Source organism: Aulonocara sp. 'chitande type north' Nkhata Bay, linkage group LG17 (genome assembly GCF_057382095.1).
Source record: "Aulonocara sp. 'chitande type north' Nkhata Bay isolate Kocher_YH1m ecotype deep benthic linkage group LG17, A_spYH_male_GT1.1, whole genome shotgun sequence".
NCBI lineage: Eukaryota > Metazoa > Chordata > Actinopteri > Cichliformes > Cichlidae > Aulonocara > Aulonocara sp. 'chitande type north' Nkhata Bay.
The window spans coordinates 21455573-21479956 of NC_141360.1; the positions used below are offsets into that span (position 1 = coordinate 21455573).

The following is a 24384-nucleotide window of genomic DNA, read 5'->3' on the forward strand; positions in this document are numbered from 1 at the left end:
GCTAACCCCGCCCCTCTGCGGAGAGAACGGGAGCTCCATTCAAACACACCAAACTGGTAGCCCCGGGATGCGACAGTCGCTGTAGCTGAAGAGAAAGGTGGAAGAAGTGGAAGAAGAACAGAAACACACTCTCTACCCCCGAAATCATCCGAGCAGGGCGGTCACACAGCCAGCCAGAGACACCAGAGCCCGCAGCCGGAACATCCTCACCGAGCGCACTCTGCTAGTAGGAGGCTAACGGCACCAACATGGCGAGCGCCTCGTACCACATCTCCAACCTGCTGGAGAAAATGACCTCCAGCGACAAGGATTTCAGGTAAAACAACGCCCGGGTGGAGGGATCTGACCGTCAGTTGTTGTTTATCGCATCGGAGTGTTGTTATTTCGCACTGAAAGCGGCGCTTTGCTGCGGCGGGCCTGCCGCTCTCAGGCTAACAGCTAGCATGCCACCTGTCTGATCATCGTCATATCCGCGGTTAGCTGCTAGCATTAGCAGCTAGCCTGCAGGCTAGCGGGCTAGCACCAACTTCTGTCAATTCGCAGGCTGGCTTAGCATGAGTGACGGCGCTCTGTGATGTAGATTCAAATGTGAAGGTAGCCCCCCGCTAGTGGGATTTCTCCCGGGAAACGGGCGGGTTTAACGTCAAAGTGTCGCTCCAGCTAACGGGGGTGTGGTGACGCCGGTAAACAGACGGAGAAGGTCGGAGCTTTAGCCTTGCACTCACATAGACTCTGTCAGCGTTAAAGGTGTCTTATTCTGATCCCATTTCTGTGGTTGATTTGTTTTAAAACTCTCGTCAGAGCAGCTTTGCGTGAGTCACAGTTCAAAATAAGCCAGCTTTGTCTCTCACTGGGCCTCGGTACAGCCTTGCAGTTCATCCTCCCTGAAATAAGCTGCTGTAGCTCCATCAAAACAGCTTGTTTCATACAGAAAATTGGCTACTTTCTGGAAGGAAAGTAGACAAACGACTTGTTTCAGACAGAAGGTAGTTGTTTTTAGACAGTAAGTGGCTTGTTTCAGATAGGAAACAAATAGGAACAATTTCTGTTAGTCAGAAAATGTCTGGTTTCACACAAACCTGGCTTGTTTCAGACAGTTTGAACAGTAGGTAACAGAGCTTCTGGGAAGCTGCTTTCTTTGATATTGAACTAAGTCAAGAGTAGAATATGAAATACTACTGTCCTCCTGAGGGGTCAGCTTTTAGAAGCCTGCTGTGGGGCAGCAACCAGCACTATACATAGTGTATTTAAAAGATAGTTGCAGCTAGAGTGGCAGCACCTTTTGGCTACTGGACTGAGTTTTTGTTTTTGTTGGAGTAAGAAGAGACCATATTCAGAAACATGGAAGCTGCATCAGTACACTGTACAGGGTCAGCATACCTGCTAATTAAAATCCAAATTAAATCTTCGATTTAGGTTAGTCTTTAACCTAAACTGGGGCTCAGACTTCTTGGATAGTCTGTTAGTATGACTAACTACACAACAGCCATATTATTAGTCAAATAATTTCATTAAAAATGTTTTTAAAAAATGCACAAACGCTCCAATCCAGAGGTCTAGTTCAGACAGCTACTGTAATAGAAGCCAATAATGCACACTTTAACCCTTAATTGAATTTAATGGGATTTAAACAGGGCTGGACTGGGACAAAATATCAGCCCGGCACCAAAAGCCCAGAAGGGCCAGCACAAGAGAACAAAATTGCTCCTAATCACTACATTTACAGAGACAAAAGGGTTCGCCCACCAGGTATTATAGGAAAAACCATAAAGCCTTTGAATGAAAACAAACGCTGTTGTCACAGTGATATACACTATCTTGTTGGCATATATGTATCAATCTAATGAACTTAAAGTTTATTAGATTGATACATATACACCATCCTCCCTATGCTGGCATTCTAAACAGTACAGAAACCCAAAGACTGCTTGGTTGAGTTAACCTCCTGAACTATCTACAACACATGGTGGAAACCTGAAATTAAGACAGAGAAGACTAGAGGTGAGACATGACCATTACTGAATATTAAAAATAATAAATGACAGATTTAGAGATATTTTCATAAACTATTCATTTACCACATCAATAAACAGCATGGCAGGGCAAGATATTTTTTCTAACATGACAACCTTTAAAAAGTGAAAGGAGACAGAGAGACAGGTGAGAAAGAATAAAGCTTAATTGACTTTTTGATGGTATTTTACACAAAGTACTAGTACAGTATCTAGAAAATGTTGGAAAATACTGGCATCATATACAGTACTTATTTCTGAAGAAATTATGATGGGACCCTGAAAAAAATTACTATGAAAGATAATGGATTTCTATACATTTAGTCAGATGACCACTTTTGTTGTAAGATTCAGATAATTATGTATTCAAAGTTTTTAAATGACATAACAAAGAAAAATATTTCTTGGTGCCCCCCTTCCCCTGTTAATGCCCTACCTAGCCCCCTGGCAAAACTTTGCTAGACCTGCCCCTGCACAGTTACCAGCTGTCAGCTGCTTAGAAAAGGATCCTGGTGTTATTTGTTTCTCAGAAACAGCTCATAACTTTGCTTCAACTTAGAGCTGGGCAATATGAGATTTTTTCATATCACGATATGTTTTTTTCATTTCAGGCGATAACGATATATATCACGATATAAGCCAAATAACTATATTTGTAAGATTTAAATGTGCCGTTGCTCACAAGTAAAATGTGAAATAATCAGCAGCTTGTTTTTATTTAAATATTTATTTCCCATAATAAGTTCAACAGGGTAGATGTACTTAAGGAACATGAGACTTTTTCAGATAAATAAAGGCAAATATTGCAAACTACACAAAAGGCAGCCGCTAAAGCGTTTAAGTTTCAAAATAGAACAAACAAAACAGACTAAATTGTCAATTCCACTTAGAAACAAAATATTAATTCTAAAAATAAATCTTAGTTTGTTTTACAGAAGAACAGACAAAACTAACTTTTGTCAATATCAAATAAACTGAGAACTAAAAGGAAATTCTCAATCTCTCCTTGTTGTATAGCTTAGCTTTTCAAACAGTTTTAACAGTTACTTTAGTCTGACAAAAGCCGAATGACGAATTAGCGCTTCCAGTCAGAGACTGAGGCTACGTCCACGCGTACACGGGTATTTTTGAAAACGGAGATTTTCCGTTTCCGTTTTAAAAAATAATCCCGTCCACACATAAAGGCAGAAATGAAGGAAAACGCTGCTATGAACATGCCAAAGCAGCAGGTGGCGCTAGATTCCTAACCGTACCGAAATGTTGGCCAATCAGAAGTCTAGAAGCCTCGGTGGGAAAAAGTAAACAAAGCTGGGGCATAGAAGCAGACCCGAGTCGTATGTGTGGACGGACAGTAACTGTGTGTATATGTAAGCATTTAAACACTGCAGAGAGTAGAATTAACAGTAACAGTATTGTAGAAATTCATTTCACCAAAACAATAACGTGGCGCACAGTGTGACGCATGCACCAGTTTATTGTATTTCCAGACTTGCTTTCGGCACAATTTACAGTGCATGCTACTCTGTTTTTTGTCAGACTTGAAATAGCCGAAATACCTTCACACTACGGAACTTCTTTGGCTCTTCCGTTTGACAATCTCTCCGGCATTGGAACCATCATCTGTTTTCTCTTCGGTCACGCTCGGTTGATTTTTCTAGTCGGCACACTCATTTCCTCCATTACCCGCTGGCTCCATTACCCGCTGGCTGCTTCCCAAACAAACACACGTGCGGCTTGGCACTTGTGCTGTACGTAACAAGTCACGCGACGTGACGCTGCGGCTGTGATTGGTTCAGCTCTGCGCTACTTAATTTGGATTGGCTGACCTTTTTTTTTTTTTTTTGAGGACAAGAGCGGCGAGGTCTATCGCGATAGCTTAATTTCTCTATCGAGTAAAAGTTATATCGTGATACATATCATTATCGTTCTATCGCCCAGCTCTACTTCAACTCATTCATGTCACCTAAAAGGTAAACCTGTTTCTCCATCACCTGTTCAGCTCTGATGATTCAGTAAGGACATCTCCTGGTTTCATCTTCATGTTTCCCTCTCACCACATGTCCAAACCAACATCATGACCAGCAGCTTTTACAGCTGTGGCTCCAGCAAACATCAGCTGATACTAGAAATTAATATCAAATAAATTCTAACAACAGCTGATCAAGCTTAAACGTGCTGCTGTTGTTTAGCGCGACCTCCACTGGTTTCCTTTTTCTGGTGCAAAGTGGGCGATAAACAAGAGAGAAAAGCTGATCATTGATCAGTTTCATGATTGATATAACAACCAGGGGGCGAGAATGAGAGAAGAAGAAACAGCTGTGCAGCATAAAGACACAGAAAAACTCCAGCTTTGTGTCTTTTTCATTGTAGCTGAAGTACCGGACAAACTGTGTTCCTTTTCACCTCAATACGAAACGCGTAATATTTTCTCTGAATACGAGATGATTCCGGGACGGTTGGCAACTCTAATAATTAACCTTATGAATTAAATAAAGTTCACTATTGGTACCATCATAGCACCCACCCAGCTGTATAGAAACTCCATCACTCTCCATAAAGTCGCTATGGAGAAAGAAACTAGTTGTAGAGGTTGTTTATTGCTGGGTAATTATGTCATTGGCATCGATGAGCCACTGTCAATATGTGACATATTGAAATCGCGTTTGAATTTGCGCTTGTTTTTTGCTTTCACTTTGCAATCGCACGAACTGTGTATAGAGAGCGACAGCACTGATCTGTGAGTGATGATAATTTGTGCACCAATTCCTCTGACATCGTCTTATCAATCGTTAGCTTACTACGCAAACATGACAAGTGAAATCTCCCGCAGCTTAAACATATGAGAGGTTGATCGTGCAGAGAATCACTGAGTTATGTGAGTACGTGTGTAAAAGCAGCAGGATATATATTTTAGTTCTGCTGAGCCAAATAAGACAGGTCAGGGTGAAGAAGTGACAGCCAAAGAAAAGCTTACCGCAAAACGGAAAAGTTATGACAAATCAGACTATAAGTCAAAAAGAAAGTGCAGCTTTATGGTTTCATGGACAAAATAATTTCTGTGGCTGCAATATGACAAGCTAAATAACCAGGGCTGCACATAAGTGGTCCGCAGGTGCGCATTCGCTGTCAAAATAAAAAACGCGCACAAGATAAGAAGTTGCAACGCGTGTTTGCGTACATAAGATTTTCAGGAGGACAGACATTTGTTTAGAACTCTTAAAGATGTCGAAGAAGCTCCTTTAAGCAATTACTGTGATGTTCCTCCACCTCCAAAGAAATGTCAGAAGGAGTCCGAACCACAAAAGAAGCGCGTATTCTCGGAAAAGTGGTTGCAGGAGGTGAGCTGGCTTCAAACAAATGATGAACGCACAGAGATGTGGTGCGGAATGTGCCGTGAAAATCCCACTCTAGCGGACAAAAACAGTGCTTTTTATATGGACGCAAACACGCGTTGCAACTTCTTATCTGGTGCGCGTCTTTTATTTTGACAGTGAATGCGCACATGCGGACCACTTATGTGCACCCGTGTAAATAACATAATGTTCTGCCGGGTGTGTTGTTGGTTTTCCCTCGATTTCTGAGTCGACAAGCGCCTTTGTTACTGGGACCAGTCATTTTAAGAAAGGCCCCCATTAGAACCCATGACAAATGCAAGAAATGCATTATTGCTCAGTCTGCAATATCTTTCCCAGAACAAACACCAATTGCAAATAACATACTAAAAAGAAACCTGAAAAATCTGTTTAGAACAGCGTACTATGTTGCAAAGAGTGAACTACCACTGGCACAATTTAGCAGTCTTTGCAAACTTCAAAAAGCAAATGGCCTCGATCTTGGTTCCACTTGTCTCTTACCCGTGACTTCAGTGGAAATTTCAAATTCAGGATCTGACACAGACTGATTCATGTCCTACACAGTTCTTACAAGTTCATAGAAATTTCTGTTCAATTAGAACCAAGTATTTGAGTTGATTGAGTTGTAATTTTTAGACAATGTTATAATTTGTGTTTCAACAGTTTTTTGATTAATGTTTTGTTTCCGTTACAATATTATACATTATAATATTGTAATGGAAACAAAACATCAATCAAAAAATTGCTCTTTTTTTATTCGGGCTACTTAAATTTATTTGGGCTACCAAAAACTGAAGAGTCCCTGCCCGAAGGGCTACCAGGGACTTTGAAATTTTGCGAGCCCTGGTGTAAGCTGAGATGATGGTGACGGAGCATGCTCTTTGTAGAAAATAAGTGTCAAGCCAACAAGGGAAACTCTTGGTCAACCTGTTCTTCCTCTTTGTCATTTTCAGGATGACATAAAAAGCAGTTGCTGCTTTTTAACTGATTACCAACTGCATCCCTCACCCCCCACCCCACCATAGGGGTTTTAACCACAGAAACTCGGGGATAAAACCTACATATATAAATGACAGTATCTGAAAAACAAAGGGGAGTTCACAAAAGGCCTTCTTGCTGTTTTCTGTTGCTGTTTTTCATAATGTTTAATCGATTCATCTTCAGTATAATCAGCAGGTGAAATTGAAATGCTGCAGTCGCAGCCTGAACTGAGGCTTCAGATTAATGAGTTTATTAACAGGCAGACTGAAGTGACACAGTTTGTATTGATCATCTGCAGCTGATATCGTCTAGCAAATAGTGAAGGCAGATGAAGCGTCTGACAGGAGGTCCGTTAGCGCCAGACGAACACAAATATGCAATGATTTATTTATGTTGGAGCGTTCAAAACTGAGCTTATAAACTGATTTGACAGGAAGAAGAACGTCATCAGGCCCTGCGCCAGGAGTTTGTTAATCCTGAGCTCAGGGGGAAACTGGGTTTTCTGGTTCACAGTAAACTTAAACTCTGTGCCAGTTACCATGGTAACAGACTCTGTGAACTAAAACTGTTCTCTGGCTCCTCCCTTCTTACTGCACCTGAACCAGCTGACTGACACTCAGTTTCATTTCCTCATTCATGAAGTCGCCGCCGAAGATTGGAATGAATCCATCTACAGACAATTTTACACACACTGAAATCCCAGTTTAGGTGTTAAGTGTGTTTTTACTTTACACAAGCGCTTTTAAGGTCAGTCAATCGTCAATATATGAGGGCAGATTCTGCGACTACATCACTGATTTATAATCAGCTCAGAATAAACTGTAGTCTCATCTTTCTGCCTCCGAGACTGTGGGCAGTAACACAGCCGTCAGACTGTCAGTACTAACGTTTACTGTACGTTACTGAGAAACAGTGGTTAAATCAAACTAATCTGTGTTGTAACTGATCACACTGATGGAAAAACATCTGCCACGACTGGAATTTTGGAGATGCAAAGATGAAACTGAACTAAATTTATTTAAAATTTAAAAGTGAGTTTTTGGAAGCAGCTGCACACAGTCTGATTGTAAACTCATTACGTGTGTTCATCGATTGAGATTCAGTGATTAAATGATGCCAAACAACATTTTAAATGGATAATTAGATTTAAAAATCTAATCAAATTAGGATTACTGCGTCATCTATAAGTTAAAGTGCGGTTATCAAGTTTCATTCAGTCAGTGATGATGACAGAGTGAACAGAGCTGATTAAAATCACTCTCTTCTTCCCTCCTGTTTGAATATCACGGTCAGCACTAAAACGTCTTCATAGCCCTGCTCATCTGCTCTTTAGTTACCTGTTACCATGGTGAATTATAGTGTTGGAGCTCCATTGATGATGGCTTTCTTTCATTAACTCAGGGTAAACATATTGAGAGCTGATTGAAGTAACTGATCAGCTGTTCAGGAACAGGAAAGAAAAGAGTTGTCGATCCCAGGTCTCCACGTTTTTGTTCTTAGACTGTGCAAGCGCAGCTTTGCATGATTCATAGTTCAAAATAAGCCACATTTAACTCATGTTCAGCCATCCTTGGTCTAAAATGAGCTGTTTTAGCTCCTCGCCCTTTAAGCCACCATTGAACGACATTCATAAGCATCAGTTGGGCGGGGCTTCACTTCCAAGAGCAGTCTGATGCCTGTTAACGTAAAACTTTGCCACTGGAGAAAGAAGTACGTGGCAGAAAATAAAAAAAAGGATCCTAGCAAAATTAGAATACTAAGATAATTTTAAACATAAATACTACTTTAGTTTTATCTGTGCGGTCTTTATTTCCCTCAGTATGTTTTTGCTTGATTGTGTTGGTTTTTTGTGGTGGTCGTACTTTGAGCCATGTTGATGTGTTTGTGAGGAATGTTGCATAAAGAGGTACAGAGTGGCTTGGATCAGACTCTTTGACCAGTAAAAAGAAGCTCATATTTAGCTTGAAATTCAGAGCAGCCTGGCCCTCTTTGTGTCAGCTGCTCGGGGACGATCACAAGCTGGCAGCACAGATAATCAGCTTCATCGCTTCGGCCGCCCTCTCAGAACTAGGAATCCTCGATATCATGAAAAGCTGTCAGTTTTGCCTCCTGTTGGGTAAAAATTGACCCACTTTTAGGCCTGATCTGAGCGTTTCCACACGGCTTCTGTGAGACAGGAACTACATATTAGTTATTTTATAAACGTATGGAGCATGAGGTGCTTGGTGCAGATGTCTGAAATTGCCCAAAAATGAAATAAAATTCACAGAATGCCAAAAAGAATATACTAATATTCAGTGCCCCAGTACTGTTATATGGAAGATAAACATAGGCATAATCTATAAAATACATTCATGTAAATATAACATTTAATGGTATTTAATTTTTCATTACATTTTAAAATGTGTTTATTGTTTATTTCTCAGATTTATTCATTAATATAATAATTGTTAGACTTATTTTTCTGTTTTAATGCTAAAGTTTGCACACTGATACTCTATGAATGACCCACTCCTTATTTTTATAATTAAAAAGAAAGTAAATGTATTAAAAAGATATAATGAAACATTTTTAAGGTGGGAAAGAATGCAGAATTAAATGCACAAAAAAGCAGACAATGATTAGATTTATAATTAACTGGTTATGAATGAAATGGCGAAGATTTCAATTTATAAATGAATGAATGCCCACAGTTGGTAGATTCTATTCCATAGTTTTATTGATCTTTATTTACTCAATTTTTAAAAATTCCTTAAGTTATTCATTGTTAGTTAAATAAGCAATTCTATTTTTTTAAATTAATGACAAAGTAAAGAAATCCGAGAGTAAATTAAATGTGGATTTTATTCATTATACTTTGTCACATTTTTCTTTATTAATGCCAATAATAAATTCAGCGTAATTTGTGAAATTTGAATTCATTATTTTGTCAATAATATATTTTTTGACATCACTGTGTATATTTATAATAGGTTTATTGCCTCTTTTATTAAAATTTATTTACTGATGGTACATATTTTGAATATTTTTTTACATTTTGCCCTGTACATCTCAGGGTTTCTTTAATTTTATATATATGCTTTTAATTCATTACATTTTATGCCTTTATTTTTGCATATTATCTGACTTTCTCTGAGAATTTAGTACTTGGCTTATTAGGTAAAATAAACAAAATAAAACATGTATTAAATATGTGCATTAGTACAAAGAAAAACGCAGTTTATACATTTCTTTCTCTCTGATGTTGGCAGCTTCAATCCTCTGTATTGGGCTCTATATATGTGAACCTCGGTGGACTGACAGCACCTTTGATTCTGCATTAAAGGATTTGGATCTGCAGCAAAAACGGATCCATTTAAAGAAGTTAATAAAAGTGTCCTAAAACGGCTCGTTTGTCATCCTCCAGATTATTTTTACCAAGCTCGCTTTAGAGAGACGCAGCTCAGACAAAAGAGAGGGTCTTACATAATTTCATTTATTTTCAGTTTGCTTCGTTGGTTTTTATAAAAGCTCTTTTAGCAGAGGTCGGCATGTCTGAATGAAGCACTCAGGACTTTGGCTGATGCACATTTGAGGAGCTAAAAGACTAAAACTTAAATACTCTGAAGGTTGATCTCTCAACTGTCCTGCACCAGCGTCAGGTCCGAGGGCTTCATCCTGACACCCAACAGCAGTCAGACTTCAGGTTGTGGAGGTCAGTGTGACATCAGTGATGGATGACGTCACAGACGGGAAGTCCGAGAGTTTGGTGAGAAACGTGCAGGGGGTCGTTTCACTGCTCTGACACACAAACAAAAAAAAAGACACCAGCTGCTGAATCCTCTACTGATCCTCTCAGTGTGAGAGGAGCGAGGTTTTTTTTAAATTTTTATTTTATATCGCCTACTTGCTTGTTTGAAATCCTGCTGTAATGAGCTCGACCTAACGGGGTTTTGGTGTAAAAATGAACCGTTTCATTAGGACAGCTGGAGAATAAACTGACGTGAAAACACTTTGGGAAGAACATGGACTGATGAGTCTTAAATATGCAATTTTTTCAGAGTTCATGATCTGATCTTCTAGCAGAACAAATAAGTCCTTCTTTGTTGCCCGTTTTGTCATGTCCTTTTCCCTTTTAGTACTTTCCATTTCCTGGTCTCTTCAGCGCCTCCTGTTGGATGTTTTACTCCAAGCTTTAAAAACTCAAATTAAAATCAATTCTTTTTTCTGAGATTTTCAGGAGGAAAGCTAAGACTTCAGCTCTGTCTGAAGCAGATGTTGTACTAATGACTCGCCCATCTGTGCGTTTAATCACCGCACACTTCGACTCGCTTTATTCATTTGTTTGTTTGCTATTTTCCAGATTTATGGCAACTAACGACCTGATGACGGAGCTTCAGAAAGACTCGATCAAGCTGGACGACGACAGCGAGAGGAAGGTCCGTGTGTATGACCTCGCACTGCTTCACCTGGTGTCTGTCTAATGAATGATTATAATTTATTGATAATTTATTGAACTTTTGGTTGACACTGATGAACAGGTGGTGAGGATGATTCTCAAACTGTTGGAAGACAAGAATGGAGAAGTTCAGAACTTGGCTGTCAAATGGTAATTTATTTGATTTTAAGTTTTAATTTCCTATTTCCTGTTTGATCGTGTCCATGTGTGTGACTGTGGGTGTGTTTGTTTCAGCCTGGGCCCTCTGGTCAGTAAGGTGAAGGAGTACCAGGTGGAGACGATCGTGGACACTCTGTGCACCAACATGCTTTCAGACAAAGAGCAGCTCAGAGATATTTCCTCCATTGGACTCAAAACAGTCATTGGAGAGCTACCGCCGGCCTCCAGTGGTAAAATATTTGACTAGTACTGATCTCATAACAGCACATATTTCATTCAGTATCACTTCTGAGCGAGCGAGTTTTGATCTGTAAAATGTGAAAATTTTCAGCATCCAGTGATTTCATGAATCTTCAGATGGTTTTGCTGTGAAAATGTGAAGATTCATCTTTTCTCCTCCTGCCTCCGTCTCAGGCTCGGCTTTAGCGGCCAGCGTCTGTAAGAAGATAACGGGTCGTTTGACGAGCGCTATCGCCAAACAGGAAGACGTATCTGTGCAGCTGGAGGCACTTGACATCATGGCCGACATGCTCTGCAGGTACGTAGTTAGGCGGTCGCCGATGGATGGCGCTGGTGGGGATGGGTGAAGTTTTGAGTTCTTCTCCGTGTCTTTGTTTGCAGACAGGGGGGTCTGCTGGTGAATTTCCACCCCTCCATCCTCAGCTGCCTTCTGCCTCAGCTCACCTCCCCCCGGCTGGCCGTCAGAAAGGTCTGTCCAACCGCTTTGACTTTTGTGTTTTTGAGCTTTCAGGAAGCTGTTTGTGTCCTTACCTGTTGTTCTTTGGGCGTTTCAGAGGACCATCATGGCTCTGGGCCACCTGGTTATGTCCTGCGGAAATCTGGTATTCATCGACCTGATCGAGCACCTCCTCGCCGAGCTGGGGAGGAATGACAACATGTCGACCACCAGGACATACATCCAGTGCACGGCCGCCATCAGCAGACAGGCTGGACACAGGATCGGTGAGACGCCCGGCCTCCACACAGTCATGTCTCTGATTTAGAGATGAATCCTCCCTGACCTCTGACCTCTGGTCTCTCTTTAACAGGTGAGTACCTGGAGAAGATCATCCCTCTAGTGGTGAAGTTCTGTAACGTGGACGATGACGAGCTCAGAGAGTACTGCATCCAGGCCTTCGAGTCCTTCGTCAGGAGGTAAAACCGTCTCAGACCGAAGAATCTGTGGCGGCGGTGCCTCGTGTGCTCACTGCTTTTATTCTTTCCAGGTGTCCCAAAGAAGTTTACCCACACGTCCCCACCGTCATCTCCATCTGCCTGCGCTACCTGACCTACGACCCCAACTACAACTTTGATGATGAAGATGAGGATGACAACGCCATGGATGCTGAGCAGAACGACGAAGACTATCAAGGTACTGAAACCCTGTCTCTGGCTATCGCTGCTGAAGTAAGTTTATGTTAAACTTACTTCAGCCAGTTTATGTTAAACTGTTAAAGGCTCAGCTGATTGGTGCTTTGAAATCACATGACACTGCCCACTCATTTACATCCAAATTAAGCGTTTGAACATTAATCGGTGACGCCATCTCTTCATTTCCTTTCCAGGCAGCGACGATGAGTACAGTGATGATGACGACATGAGTTGGAAGGTTCGAAGGGCGGCGGCGAAGTGTTTAGATGCTGTCGTCTCGACTCGTCATGAGATGCTCCCGGAATTCTACCGCACCGTGTCTCCTGCGCTCGTCTGTCGCTTCAAGGTAGCGTCGTTCGATCGGCTTCTATCTCTGAGATGTGTAACGATGACCTTTATGTCTGACCTGCCTCTGTGTGTATGCGCGTGCAGGAGAGGGAGGAGAATGTAAAGGCGGATGTTTTCCACGCCTACTTGTCGCTGCTCAAACAGACCAGACCAGCTCAGAGCTGGTTGGCTGATCCAGACGCCATGGAGCAAGGAGACACGCCGCTGACGATGCTGCAGAGCCAGGTATGCTCCTGCTGTGGACAGAGCTCTTTTCTCTTTATGCTCGCCACGCAGAAGCAGAAATTTTTTTTTAATTAATGAAATAAAGAGATATTAGAGATGTATAAAGTATGAGATATTAGATTAAGTTAAGGAGTAGGTTATTTAGATACAGGAGATAAAAGTTATCACCTCCTTGCAACCAATCAGTGCTCACTCTATATGAGAAATGGGTGTAAAGTTTTCTCTCAGCACAGTTTCTCACTGGTCTCTGGCTGTAGTTCAGATTTCCTACAGTAGATGTCAGTGCTGCACAGCTTTTAGGAGCATATCTTTGGTTCTCACGGCGACAGGAAACCCTCAGCATCCTGCAAGGCTGACCGCAAGCAGCAGGAAGTACCTGCAGTGGTCTCCTGTGATTCTCTGGTAACATCTGTCGCCCTCCACAGGTCCCCATGATTGTGAAAGCTCTGCACAAACAGCTAAAGGAGAAAAGCGTGAAAACCCGTCAGTGCTGCTTCAACATGCTGACCGAGCTGGTGAATGTCCTCCCGGGCGCCCTGACTCAGCACATCCCGGTCCTCATACCAGGTGACGCTGCCGCAGGTCAAGAATAATCTAGATATGATAGAATAAGATAAGATAAGATAAGATAACCTTTATTAGTCCCACACGTGGGAAATTTGTTTTGTCACAGCAGGAAGTGGACAGTGCAAAAGTTATGACGCAAAAATTAGAATACAATAAGAATAAATACAGTACACAGCTGTACAGAATAGAATAAAATAATATACTATATACAGTAGAATAAAATAGAATAAAAATATACAATAAGATAAAAATAGAATACGAATGCTATATACAACTGAGTAAAAATACAACGATGCCAGAAAAGATTATTGCACTTAGTGTTATTGCACATGTGTGGATGTGTGTTTGTTCAGTTAAAGTCTTTGTTGTGGAGTCTGACAGCAGTGGGGAGGAAAGACCTGCGAAATCTCTCCGTCCCACACCGTGGGTGCCGCAGTCTCCCACTGAAGGAGCTGCTCAGTGCTGTCACAGTCTGCTGCATGGGGTGGGAGACGTTGTCCATCAGGGATGACAGCTTAGCCGCCATTCTCCTGTCACTCACCACCTCCACTGGGTCCAGAGGGCATCCTAGAACAGAGCTGGCCCTTCGGATCACCCTGTTCAGTCTCTTCCTGTCCCCAGCAGAGATGCTGCCGCCCCAGCAGACCACACCATAAAAGATAGCAGAAGCCACAACAGAGTCATAGAAGGTCTTCAGGAGTGGGCCCTCCACCCCAAACGACCTGAGTCTCCGCAGCAGGTACAGCCTGCTCTGCCCTTTCCTGTAGAGGGCGTCTGAGTTATGAGTCCAGTCCAGTCTGTTGTTCAGATGAACACCAAGGTACCTGTAGCTGTCCACAGCCTCAATGTCCATACCCTGGATGTTCAGTGGTTGCAGTGGAGAATGCTTGTGCCTGCGGATGTCTACCACCAGCTCCTTGGTTTTACTGGCGTTGATCTGGAGGTAGTTCAGCTGGCACCAGTCCACAAAGTCTTGAGTCAGTCCTCTGTACTCCTTGTCGTCCCCATCAGTGATGAGGCCGACTATTGCAGAGTCATCAGAGAACTTCTGCAGGAAGCACTGGGTGGAATTGTGGGAGAAGTCTGCAGTGTAGATGGTGAAGAGGAACGGAGCCAGAACCGTTCCCTGTGGGGCCCCCGTACTGCAGACGACCCTGTCCGACACACAGCCCTGAGTCCTCACATACTGTGGTCGGTCGGTGAGGTAGTCCAAAATCCAGGTAGTGAGGTGATGGTCCACTCCACTCCAATACAGTCACTATACACAGATACAAATATTTTTCACCAGTATTTTTGTAGTTCTTTACATAATTCTGTGGCCCAGTCGTGCAGAGTTGGTGCCATAAAACTGTAAGCCCCCCCCCCCCCCAAACAGATTTCAGGGAGGACTCAGGAACACACCCACAAAACAGCATCTTAGTCAGATGTCAGAATGGCTGGCTTTTCTGCTGGGGTTAGGTTACGGCTCCAAAACGTTTTGTATAGGCTCTTGGAATGTTTGATGTTTCTGTTTTTGCTGGGATTACTCTTTGGAGCGCTTTGGAGCTGTGTGTCTTGATAGCAGTGAGGTAATTGTGTGTGTGTGTGTGTGTGTGTGTGTGTGTGTGTGTGTGTGTGTGTGTGTGTGTGCGTGCGCGCTGCAGGTATCATTTTCTCTCTGAACGACAAGTCGAGCAGCTCAAACCTGAAGATCGACGCTCTAGCCTGCCTCCACGTCATCATGGTCACACACCCCGCTCACGCCTTCCATGCCCATGTCCCTGCCCTTGTCCCGCCCGTGGTGTCATGCGTGGGAGACCCCTTTTACAAGATCACCTCTGAGGCTCTGCTCGTTACTCAACAGCTTGTAAAGGTGGGAGTCAAACTCACAACCTCCTCCTTTCTGTTTCTAATGTCATAGCTGATTTTTATCCTCCATCCTGTTCTGTGTCTCCACCAGGTTATCCGACCACTGGACAGCCAATCAGAAGCCAGCGACAGCTTCGATCCCTCCCCTTACATTAACGACCTGTTCACCTGCACCATCAAGCGCCTGAAGGCCGCCGACATTGACCAGGAGGTGAAAGAGCGAGCCATTTCCTGTATGGGGCAGATCATCTGTAACCTAGGTAATGCACACACTTCCCAGTCACATGATGTGATGTCACAGAGCTTTCCTCGGTTTAATGTCTTCCTTTTTTCTGGTACAGGTGACCATCTGCCTGCTGAGCTTCCAGGAACGCTGCTGATCTTCTTAGAACGCCTCAAGAATGAGATCACAAGGCTGACAACGGTGAAAGGTAAGCCCCGCCCACACACCAGTTGTGTCTCAAAGGAAGCTTGTCTCTTTTCTGCTTCCATATCAAAATGAAGTGTTGGATATTGTTCACCGGGCTGGAGCTGTTAGTGTTTGATGTGTGTGTGTGCACACAGCTCTGACGCTGATTGCCGGCTCACCACTGAAAATCGACCTGAGGCCCGTTCTTCCCGACGCCGTTCCTATCCTCGCCTCCTTCCTCCGGAAGAACCAGCGTGCCCTGAAGCTCTGCACGCTGGCCGCTCTGGACATCCTGCTCAGAAACTACAGGTAACACACACACACCAGTAAGCCCCACCCACCAAACCTCAGCTCCACCCTGTCCACCACCCTCACCCTCTCATCCTGTGCTTCAGCTCTGCGGTGACTCCGGTCATGGTAGATGCTGTCCTGGCCGAGCTGCCTCCTCTGATCTCTGAGAGCGACATGCACGTGTCTCAGATGGCGCTGAGCTTCCTGTCCACGTTGGCAGTGACTCACCCATCCTCACTGGGTCAGCTGAGCGGAGGGAACATCCTCCAGCAGCTTATTGCGCTGGTTCGATCCCCGCTGCTGCAAGGAGGCGCGCTTTCTGCTATGCTCGACTTCTACCAGGTACTTCCAGCTCCGCTTACCCTTCGGCGTGTATGGTGGGCGTGAATATGCATATTAACCATGTGACTTCCCGCTTAGGCGCTCGTGGCCACCGACACTCCCGGCCTGGGCTACATGGACCTGCTTAGGATGCTCACTGGCCCCGTTTACTCCCAGAGCACCGCCCTGCCGCACAAACAAGCATACTGCTCCATTGCCAAGTGCGTCGCTGCTCTGACCAGAGCCTGTCCCACTGAGGGGCCCGCCGTGGTGGGACAGTTCATCCAGGTGAGTCAGAGTGAGCAGCGTTCACCTCTCTGCAGGTTAATTGAGCTGTTTTTAAAGGTTTTCACTGCCTTCCGATGAACAGCGAACAGTAAGAGCCACGAGATTCAGAGACCTTGTGTTCCTCACAGGATGTGAAGAACAGCCGTTCCACAGACTCCATCAGGCTCCTCGCTTTGCTCTCATTGGGTGAGGTTGGACACCACGTGGACCTCAGCGGCCAACCAGAGCTCAAGACTGTCATCCTGGATGCTTTCTCCTCCTCCAGTGAAGAGGTAAGTACACCTGTCTACACTCTGAATCCAGATGTGACATCCCCCAGCTCTGCTGCCCTTCCTGCACTGTTCTATCTGAATAAAATGAAAAAGTTCCATAAAAAAAATTTAAGAAGGATTTTACTGACTAAATAAAGATGATGGAAAAGATGCTAATCTTTGACGTGATGTGTTCAAAGGAAGCAATGAGCTTTCCTGCGGTTGTTCACCTGTGCTGTTGTTTCGGTGGAGATTAAGCCACCTGCTCTCTGTGTCGCAGGTGAAATCGGCGGCCTCGTACGCGTTGGGCAGCATAGCAGTGGGGAACCTGCCAGAGTACCTGCCCTTCGTCCTGCAGGAGATCTCCTCCTCCAAGAGGCAGTACCTGCTGCTTCACTCGCTCAAAGAGATCATCAGTGAGGAAAAACACATCACATTTCCTGTGTGTGTGTGTGTGTGTGTGTGCGTGTGTTTGGTTTTAACATTGTTTGTTTGTTTGCAGGCTCGGCATCCGTCTCCGGGCTGAAGCCCTACGTGGAGTCTGTTTGGTCACTGCTGCTCAAACACTGCGAGTGTCAGGAGGAGGGAACCAGGAACGTGGTAGCCGAGTGTTTGGGCAAACTGACGCTGATTGACCCCGAGACGTTGCTGCCCCGCCTCAAAGGATACCTGCTCTCAGGTGACCCATATGGTTAGCCAATCAGATGGGTCGTTGCTGGCGATGAGGCTGATCAATATCAACACTGATTTATTGATTTCTGCACGTTTCCAGGTTCGTCTTACGCCAGGAGTTCTGTGGTAACGGCTGTGAAGTTTACCATCTCTGACCAGCCGCAGCCCATTGACCCACTGCTGAAGAACTGCATAGGTAACCCACACACAAATCCAAATGATTTATCTTTCTTTGGTCCCTTTTGGGTTCTTTTGGTTTTGGTTTTTGTTTACACTGTTGTCCCAGAGCTCCTCTTCTTGTTTTTCTCTGTGATGGGTTAGTGTTGCCTGACCAACTGTCTTGTCGTATGACAGTCAGCGGTGTCATTTGCTGTCTCTGGTCTGCTTGAAATTCAGGAACGTTTAACTCGGGACCCACAAGCTTCATGTTGTTGTTGTTTCGTTTGGGCGGTGTGGACATAGAAGTTTGTGAATGTGAGCAGGAGCAGCTAAAAATCTCAGACGAGTTTGAATCCCGGTGACCTCGACCTAAAGGTCAAGGTCAGGGCTCACGTTTTCTGAAAGTCTTGTGAATTCGATAACTTCAGAACAATGTGATTTTGCAATTGATGCCAGAGGTCTGTTTACTAGGAGGCTGAGGGGTAGCTGTGGCAGTTGCAGATATTTTTGTCTAGTCTGTGTCGTCAAAACATTGGTTGGCAAGAACAGGGGATGAATTTTTTTTCTGCTGCTCATATCCATGTTTTCATTGTTTCGGTGACAGGCAAGGGTCTGTGATTAAATGAAAACTCGAAAAACCACAAATGCTAGCATTACTGCTGGCTTTCCATCACTTGTGAACATGAGATACTTCAGGTTGACGCTCTGGGTGGAAATCGCCCCACCCATCTTTAATCTCAGACTTGGAGACGCTGATTGTCATCACAGTCACTATACTCACAGCTGGACGAGGTGAAGGTGGCTCTCTGATGATGCGAGCAGAATCAGGAGACACAATTTTCAGCAGTGTGTGAAACTAGAAAATGATCTATCAGACTTCTCGTCTTTGTTTTATTCTCGGGGTGGCAGCTTTTGGTTCTTGTTTTAATTTGCTGATTAACACATATTTAGTAATATTGTGGTAAAAACGCCCATTCAGTTGTAATAAACACAAGTTATGATAGAAAAATTTGATCAGCTGTGAAAGGCTATAGATGCAGGGCTTTTTCTCCTTCTTTATGTAAACTCTAAATGTGACAAGAAGACCTTATTTTCTTAATTAAACACTATAAAATGTCTGAAGTTGATGTTTTTATCATTAAAGTCAGAGTTTGTCACACTCTGGTGAGAAATGAAAGTTTCCCCCTCTGTCTGTCCTCTGATTGGCTGTTTTTGTCCTCAGGTGATTTCCTGAAGACGCTGGAGGATCCAGACTTGAATGTGCGGCGTGTTGCCTTGGTAACGTTCAACTCCGCCGCCCACAATAAACCCAGTCTGATCCGCGAACTGCTAGACTCGGTTCTACCGCAGCTGTACAACGAGACCAAAGTCCGGAAGGAGCTGATCCGAGAGGTGAGGACACCTGCAGCGGGGAATCGATTGCTGGGAGTGGGCAAGTTCATGCGTCTGACTACTGTCCTACTACTCTGCAGGTGGAGATGGGACCCTTCAAACACACGGTGGATGATGGGCTGGACCTTAGGAAGGCTGCGTTCGAGTGTATGTACACTCTGCTGGACAGCTGCCTGGACCGACTCGACATCTTCACCTTCCTCAACCACGTGGAGGACGGTCTGAAGGACCACTACGACATCAAGGTGTGTCTGAGCCCCAGGGCCTGGATCCTGAGGACGGAGTTACAAACCATAAGTGTATTTTAACCTTTAGCATTTTCATTAAATTCAGGTTTAATCCTTCCATTAAAACTCAAATATGAGTGGCTGGCTTCATTTATGGTCCAGTGAAAAACCAGGAGTCATTTGTGTATATCTGAGATCATGATGTTTAAACACCATAAGGTATTTGAATCATAGATACTGAAGCTGCTGCTGTGTTTGCAGATGCTGACCTTCCTGATGCTGGCTAGACTGTCATCTCTGTGTCCCAGTGCTGTTCTTCAAAGACTGGACAGACTAGTGGAGCCACTGAGGGCCACCTGTACCACAAAGGTATTTTTAAACCAGTTTCGATCCAATGTGTCCAACATATTTGTTTATTGTGGACTTTTAAGGATTTTTCCTGGTTAAAAATAACCCCCAAGATTCCTCATGGTGTTCCTGGAGGCCAAAAATGTTCATGCTTTTTAATTTGTCATTTATTAAAATTATAAATATATATTTTAACTCAAAAGTACAGTTTTTAAATTTAATGTTGCTGAAACAAAATAATAAAAAAAATAAATCTGATCGAGAAATCACTCATCTTTGGAAAAGAGAGTTTATTACAGAGAAATGGCTCTTTCCAAAATAAAAGCTATACTATACGCTTCTTCTGGGCTATATTCTCAGCAGCATATTAAACATATCAGGTCTCCATAAGGAGAATCATGTGCTAACGGCTGTCTAAATGACTCTGGTAAAGTTTGTAGCATGCATGCTTGTTGTTTTTGTCTGCTTCCACTTGTCTTTGCACTAGGATGATGTCGGCGTAAATGTGCAGTCATATTCGTTGTGTCTCCACTAGTGCTGTCAGCGTTAATCTCGTTGAAATGACGTTAACGCCACAACACGGCAAATCTCCGTTAACGAGTTACCGCGGATCGCCCCGTGCGTGGGGCTGGACGGCCAACACGTTAACGAGCTAACTGCGCTAACGCACTAGTTCCCACCAATGTAATTGAGCATTGCGTGGCACATCCAACATACTGGTTTACTTTTGTCCATGACGCGCTTACCTTCAGGGTTATGCTTCACATGAAAACCAAAATAGATCCAAAGGCCACATCTGAATGAGGGTGGGGGAGGTTCAATTTCCCATGTTGCAACGAGCTTAGCTTCTGTCTTACTAGCTTGCGCTGCGCTCAGTGGATCTGCGCTCGACAGTGCAGCCTGGGCGGAGTAGTCAAACGCAGATCCACTGAGCATCGTCATAAATATTAAGCAACCTAACTAATAGGGTTGCAAACTTCCAGCAAAAAAAAAAAAAAAGGGAACCACCCTCCACCTCATGATGCTGAATCGACGTAATCAACTTTAATTTGATGCAGTGTGGAAAAAAAAATGCACAGAAATTAATTTAAATTTTCACCAATTTTCAAAAATAATTAAATAGATTCAACATCTTTCTTCAACAGAATTGCAGACTGCACAGATGGTACCTTCCCAAAGGAAAAAGTACTATAGCTTACTAGGGTATATATTAGACTTAATAGTTACTATATACAGTAATGGACTTCTATATATTTTACATAAGATTAAAACTTTGGGTGTAAGATTCAGACAATTATTTATTAAAAGCTAGACATTTTAAATGAGAATAAGAAAGAAAAGTATGTCTTTGTGCCCTCCTTTCCCTGTTCATGCCCTATCGGCCCCCCTGGCTAAACTTTGCTAGATCCGCCCCTGCACAGTTACCAGCTGTCAGCTACGTAGAAGAAGATCCTGGTGTAGAAAGTAATATTAAATAAATTCTAACAACAGCTGATCAAGCTTAAACGTGCTGCTGTTGTTGAGCCGCTGGTTTCCTCTTTCTGGTGCAAAGTGGGCCAAAAACAAAGAAGAGAGACGGACTCGCAACAGAAAAGCCGATCAGCTGATCATTAAGCAGTTTCATGATTAAAGTGGCTACAAGAAGAGGCACTCGCTCCATATATCGGTTGTTAAGCTTAACGTGGGAATGCTTTACAGACATTCAGAGATGAACTTACACACTTGCTTTACTTCTCTCTGGGATAACTTCCTCGGAGATGAAATGCTGGTTTGGTAGCAAGGCTACAAATACACACAGCCACTCTATCACGTGAGCACACTGCTCCAAAGTGCTAAGGTTATGAGCTGAGTTACGCCATGTCGCAAGTTTTGTGAGGTGCTTTTTTGATATTTAATGGATCGGATTACATTTGTTTTTTTTGTTTTTTTATTTCTCTCCGATATCCGATCCAGTAATTTATGTCAGTATCGGACCGATACGTAATATCGGATTAGTCCATCTCTAAAAATATATATATATATATATATATATATCTCACTGAAATCTTTTTGTAAATGGTGTTGAAGGTTCTATGATGTTTTCACGTCTCATGCGTGATGATGATTGACTATAACTGCCAGCATAAAAATGATTTGTTTGACAGCACTGGATTCATGATACTCAGATCAGTGGGAAAGTCCAAGTAACTCTGTGATCCATGAAGCAGAGTTATAGATTTAGAAAAGTCAGAAAGGTCTGAGGCCATTTCTAAACATCATCAATTTCTAAGTTCATCAGTTCTAACAAAACTGTATGTAACTACAAGTTATTCAGATTTGTTGCCACTTTGCCAACATCTGGAAGATGACCCACACTATCACCCTCAGATGAGAAGAAATTGGTTTGGATGTTCAAAGAACGACACGAGCCACCAAAGCTTGAGCCTGGCATGCCTGCCATGAATTGGAAAAACTGCCGGAATACCTCCATCGCTGTCCACAGTGAGGTCACTTTTAGAACACTGAGAAAGAATTCCCTGCTCTAGAATCAACACATTCAGTCAACTTGGTATGAACAGAATGACATCTGCAGAAAAGCTTTATGGTTAGAGAAGACAAAGATTGAGCTGTTTGGCCTCAGTAACAAGGTATGTTTGTAGTAAACATAGAACATTGGTAGCATCATGCAGTTGGCTGTTGTTTTGTACAAAGTGGATGGAGTAATGATGGAGGAGAACTGCTTTAAAATTTTTCAAATTTATCTCAGATCAACAGCTAGATGGTTGAACCTTGGATATACTTGGGTGTTTCAGCACAGCAATGATCCCAAACACTTCAAAACTGGTTATGGAATGGCCTTACCGAAACCTTGATCTCTCAAACCTTTTGAAAATTTGTCTAGTCTGTGTCGTCAAAACCAGTTTAAATGACCTCTACTGAGTCTACCAAGAAGAGTGGTCAAATATCCATCCAGAAGTATGCCAGATGCTTTGTTGATGTCTACCAAAAGCATCTGGCTAAAGTATATTTAACCAAATGTTAGTGAGGTGTATTTGTATATTTAGTTTTGGCCCTGTGTGGATGAGGAAAAAAAATCCAAAATGTATCCAAACATGTGCTCCCAATTCTTGTTTTTAAACTTATTAAAAGTGTATGCAAAGATATACAATACTTCCACCCAAAAAGAACAGTTAAAAAAAAATAACAAAAAGCCTAAAATTACCCTGAGATTTATGCCCATGTTGAGTGTGTATAAACCTCTGACCATGACTGTAAAATGGAAAAAGTATTAGCTCCAGCACAGAACCCTGAGGAACACCATGACTGACTTTTGTGTTTTGGCGACTCATTTATAGGAGGCATCAGAGTGCTGTTGCATTTTACTAACTGATGTCCCTGGAGTTATGATTGCCTAGTTGTTTTTTTTTTTTTTTTTTTTAACGGTCTCCACTGTCTCTGTAGGTAAAGGCGAACTCAGTGAAGCAGGAGTTCGAGAAGCAGGACGAGCTGAAGCGGTCTGCGATGCGAGCCGTTGTCGCACTGCTCACCATCCCCGAGGCCGAGAAGTCACCGCTGATGTCAGAGTTTCAGTCTCAGATCTCATCTAACCAGGAGCTGGCGGCTATCTTCGACTCCATCCAGAGAGACTCCAGCTCTGCCAACATGGAGTCCATGGATACCAGTTAAAAAACCCCATGGACAAAAAGAAGTTCCCACGATGCAACACGGCACCACCCGCTGCTGGAGCGCTAACCCTGCAGCATGTTTCCATGACAACAGGACGCAAACACACACACACACACACACACACACACACACACACACACACACACAATTGTAGTGACACACCCTCTCCTAGCGATCGATCGTTCCATGATGCATTGCACTGAATCAGCTGTTGGAAGAGAAAGGAAGTGGACGGACGGATGGACGGCTCACACACGGAGAAATAGGACAAAAACAAAAAATTACATACAAGGCTTGGAAGCTCCTCCCACTTCCTCTTTGTTTTTCTAGCGAGGTCATCTAACTGGTTGATCTCCTTGTTCATCCTCATTCTTCTCTTGTTTTTTTTCTCTTTTCTTTTTTGTAATTCCTGAAAGTTCCACAGGTACTGTACTGCAACCTGATTCGCCGCTGCTGAGTGACTGACAGTTGGCATGTTATCGAAACTGACCAATGGAAGGGCGGGGGGGAAACAGCCTTTTCCGCCTAAGCTGTGGTGACCAATGGGAGAAGGGCTCGCTCTGGGTTTTTTTTTTTTTCTTTCTTCCTTTTTTGATTGATGTAGGCAACCAATAGGAGGCTATGGGGAGATGAGCAGCGGGCGGGATTTTACTGTGTGTGGACCAATCAGCATCTTTGTTTCCTCCTGATTCAGTAGATCCACCATTGACCCCTCTTAGGAAGGAAGTGAGAGTGGAAAGAGGAGGGATTATTGGATCAGGCCTCATCTGACCAGACCTGATTGGACCATAGTGGCTGTTGCCGTGGTATTGCAGTGTAAAAAACAAAGTAACAGTGTTCTGCTGGTTGTCCACAGTCTGGCTGCCTCAAACTCATTTCTGCTGGTTTAGTCCAGTCAGCATGGGGTTGATTTTTACTGTCTTACTGGTTTCATTGGTTTAATCCGGTTAAACTGGGTCCAGTCTAGTTCATTCCGGTTCATTCTGGTCTGGTCAGGACAATCCACTGTTGTTAATCGCCCGAGGAAAAATAAAAAGGTCCATTTCTGCCTGCCTTCA

General features: G+C 43.3%; 1 protein-coding gene across 2 annotated transcripts; it reads left to right on the forward strand.

Moving 5' to 3' along the window:
- Positions 1–24384, forward strand: cand1 (cullin-associated and neddylation-dissociated 1). Of its 2 annotated transcripts, none has more exons than XM_086268501.1 (26): positions 1–316; positions 10689–10764; positions 10867–10934; positions 11019–11173; positions 11358–11481; positions 11565–11652; positions 11738–11906; positions 11993–12098; positions 12170–12315; positions 12509–12660; positions 12747–12887; positions 13313–13469; positions 15098–15306; positions 15394–15562; positions 15644–15733; positions 15867–16020; positions 16107–16344; positions 16423–16611; positions 16740–16883; positions 17143–17278; positions 17365–17541; positions 17635–17730; positions 18916–19085; positions 19166–19330; positions 19574–19681; positions 23102–24384. In XM_086268501.1, exons 1-26 carry the CDS (start codon positions 249–251, stop codon positions 23324–23326), a joined length of 3720 nt encoding a protein of 1239 aa, XP_086124627.1. In that variant the 5' UTR covers positions 1–248; the 3' UTR covers positions 23327–24384. The 2 variants fall into 2 exon arrangements, with proteins under 2 accessions (XP_086124627.1, XP_086124628.1); XM_086268502.1 differs by having other exon boundaries at positions 13313–13454.

Excerpts from the sequence above, each read along its gene's own strand:
- cand1 (XM_086268501.1), top strand. The coding sequence starts at position 249 with ATGGCGAGCGCCTCGTACCACATCTCCAACCTGCTGGAGAAAATGACC. Across the intron at positions 10,765-10,866 it reads ACGACGACAGCGAGAGGAAG|GTGGTGAGGATGATTCTCAA; the intron begins GTCCGTGTGTAT and ends ACTGATGAACAG. Across the intron at positions 17,542-17,634 it reads CAAAGGATACCTGCTCTCAG|GTTCGTCTTACGCCAGGAGT; the intron begins GTGACCCATATG and ends GCACGTTTCCAG.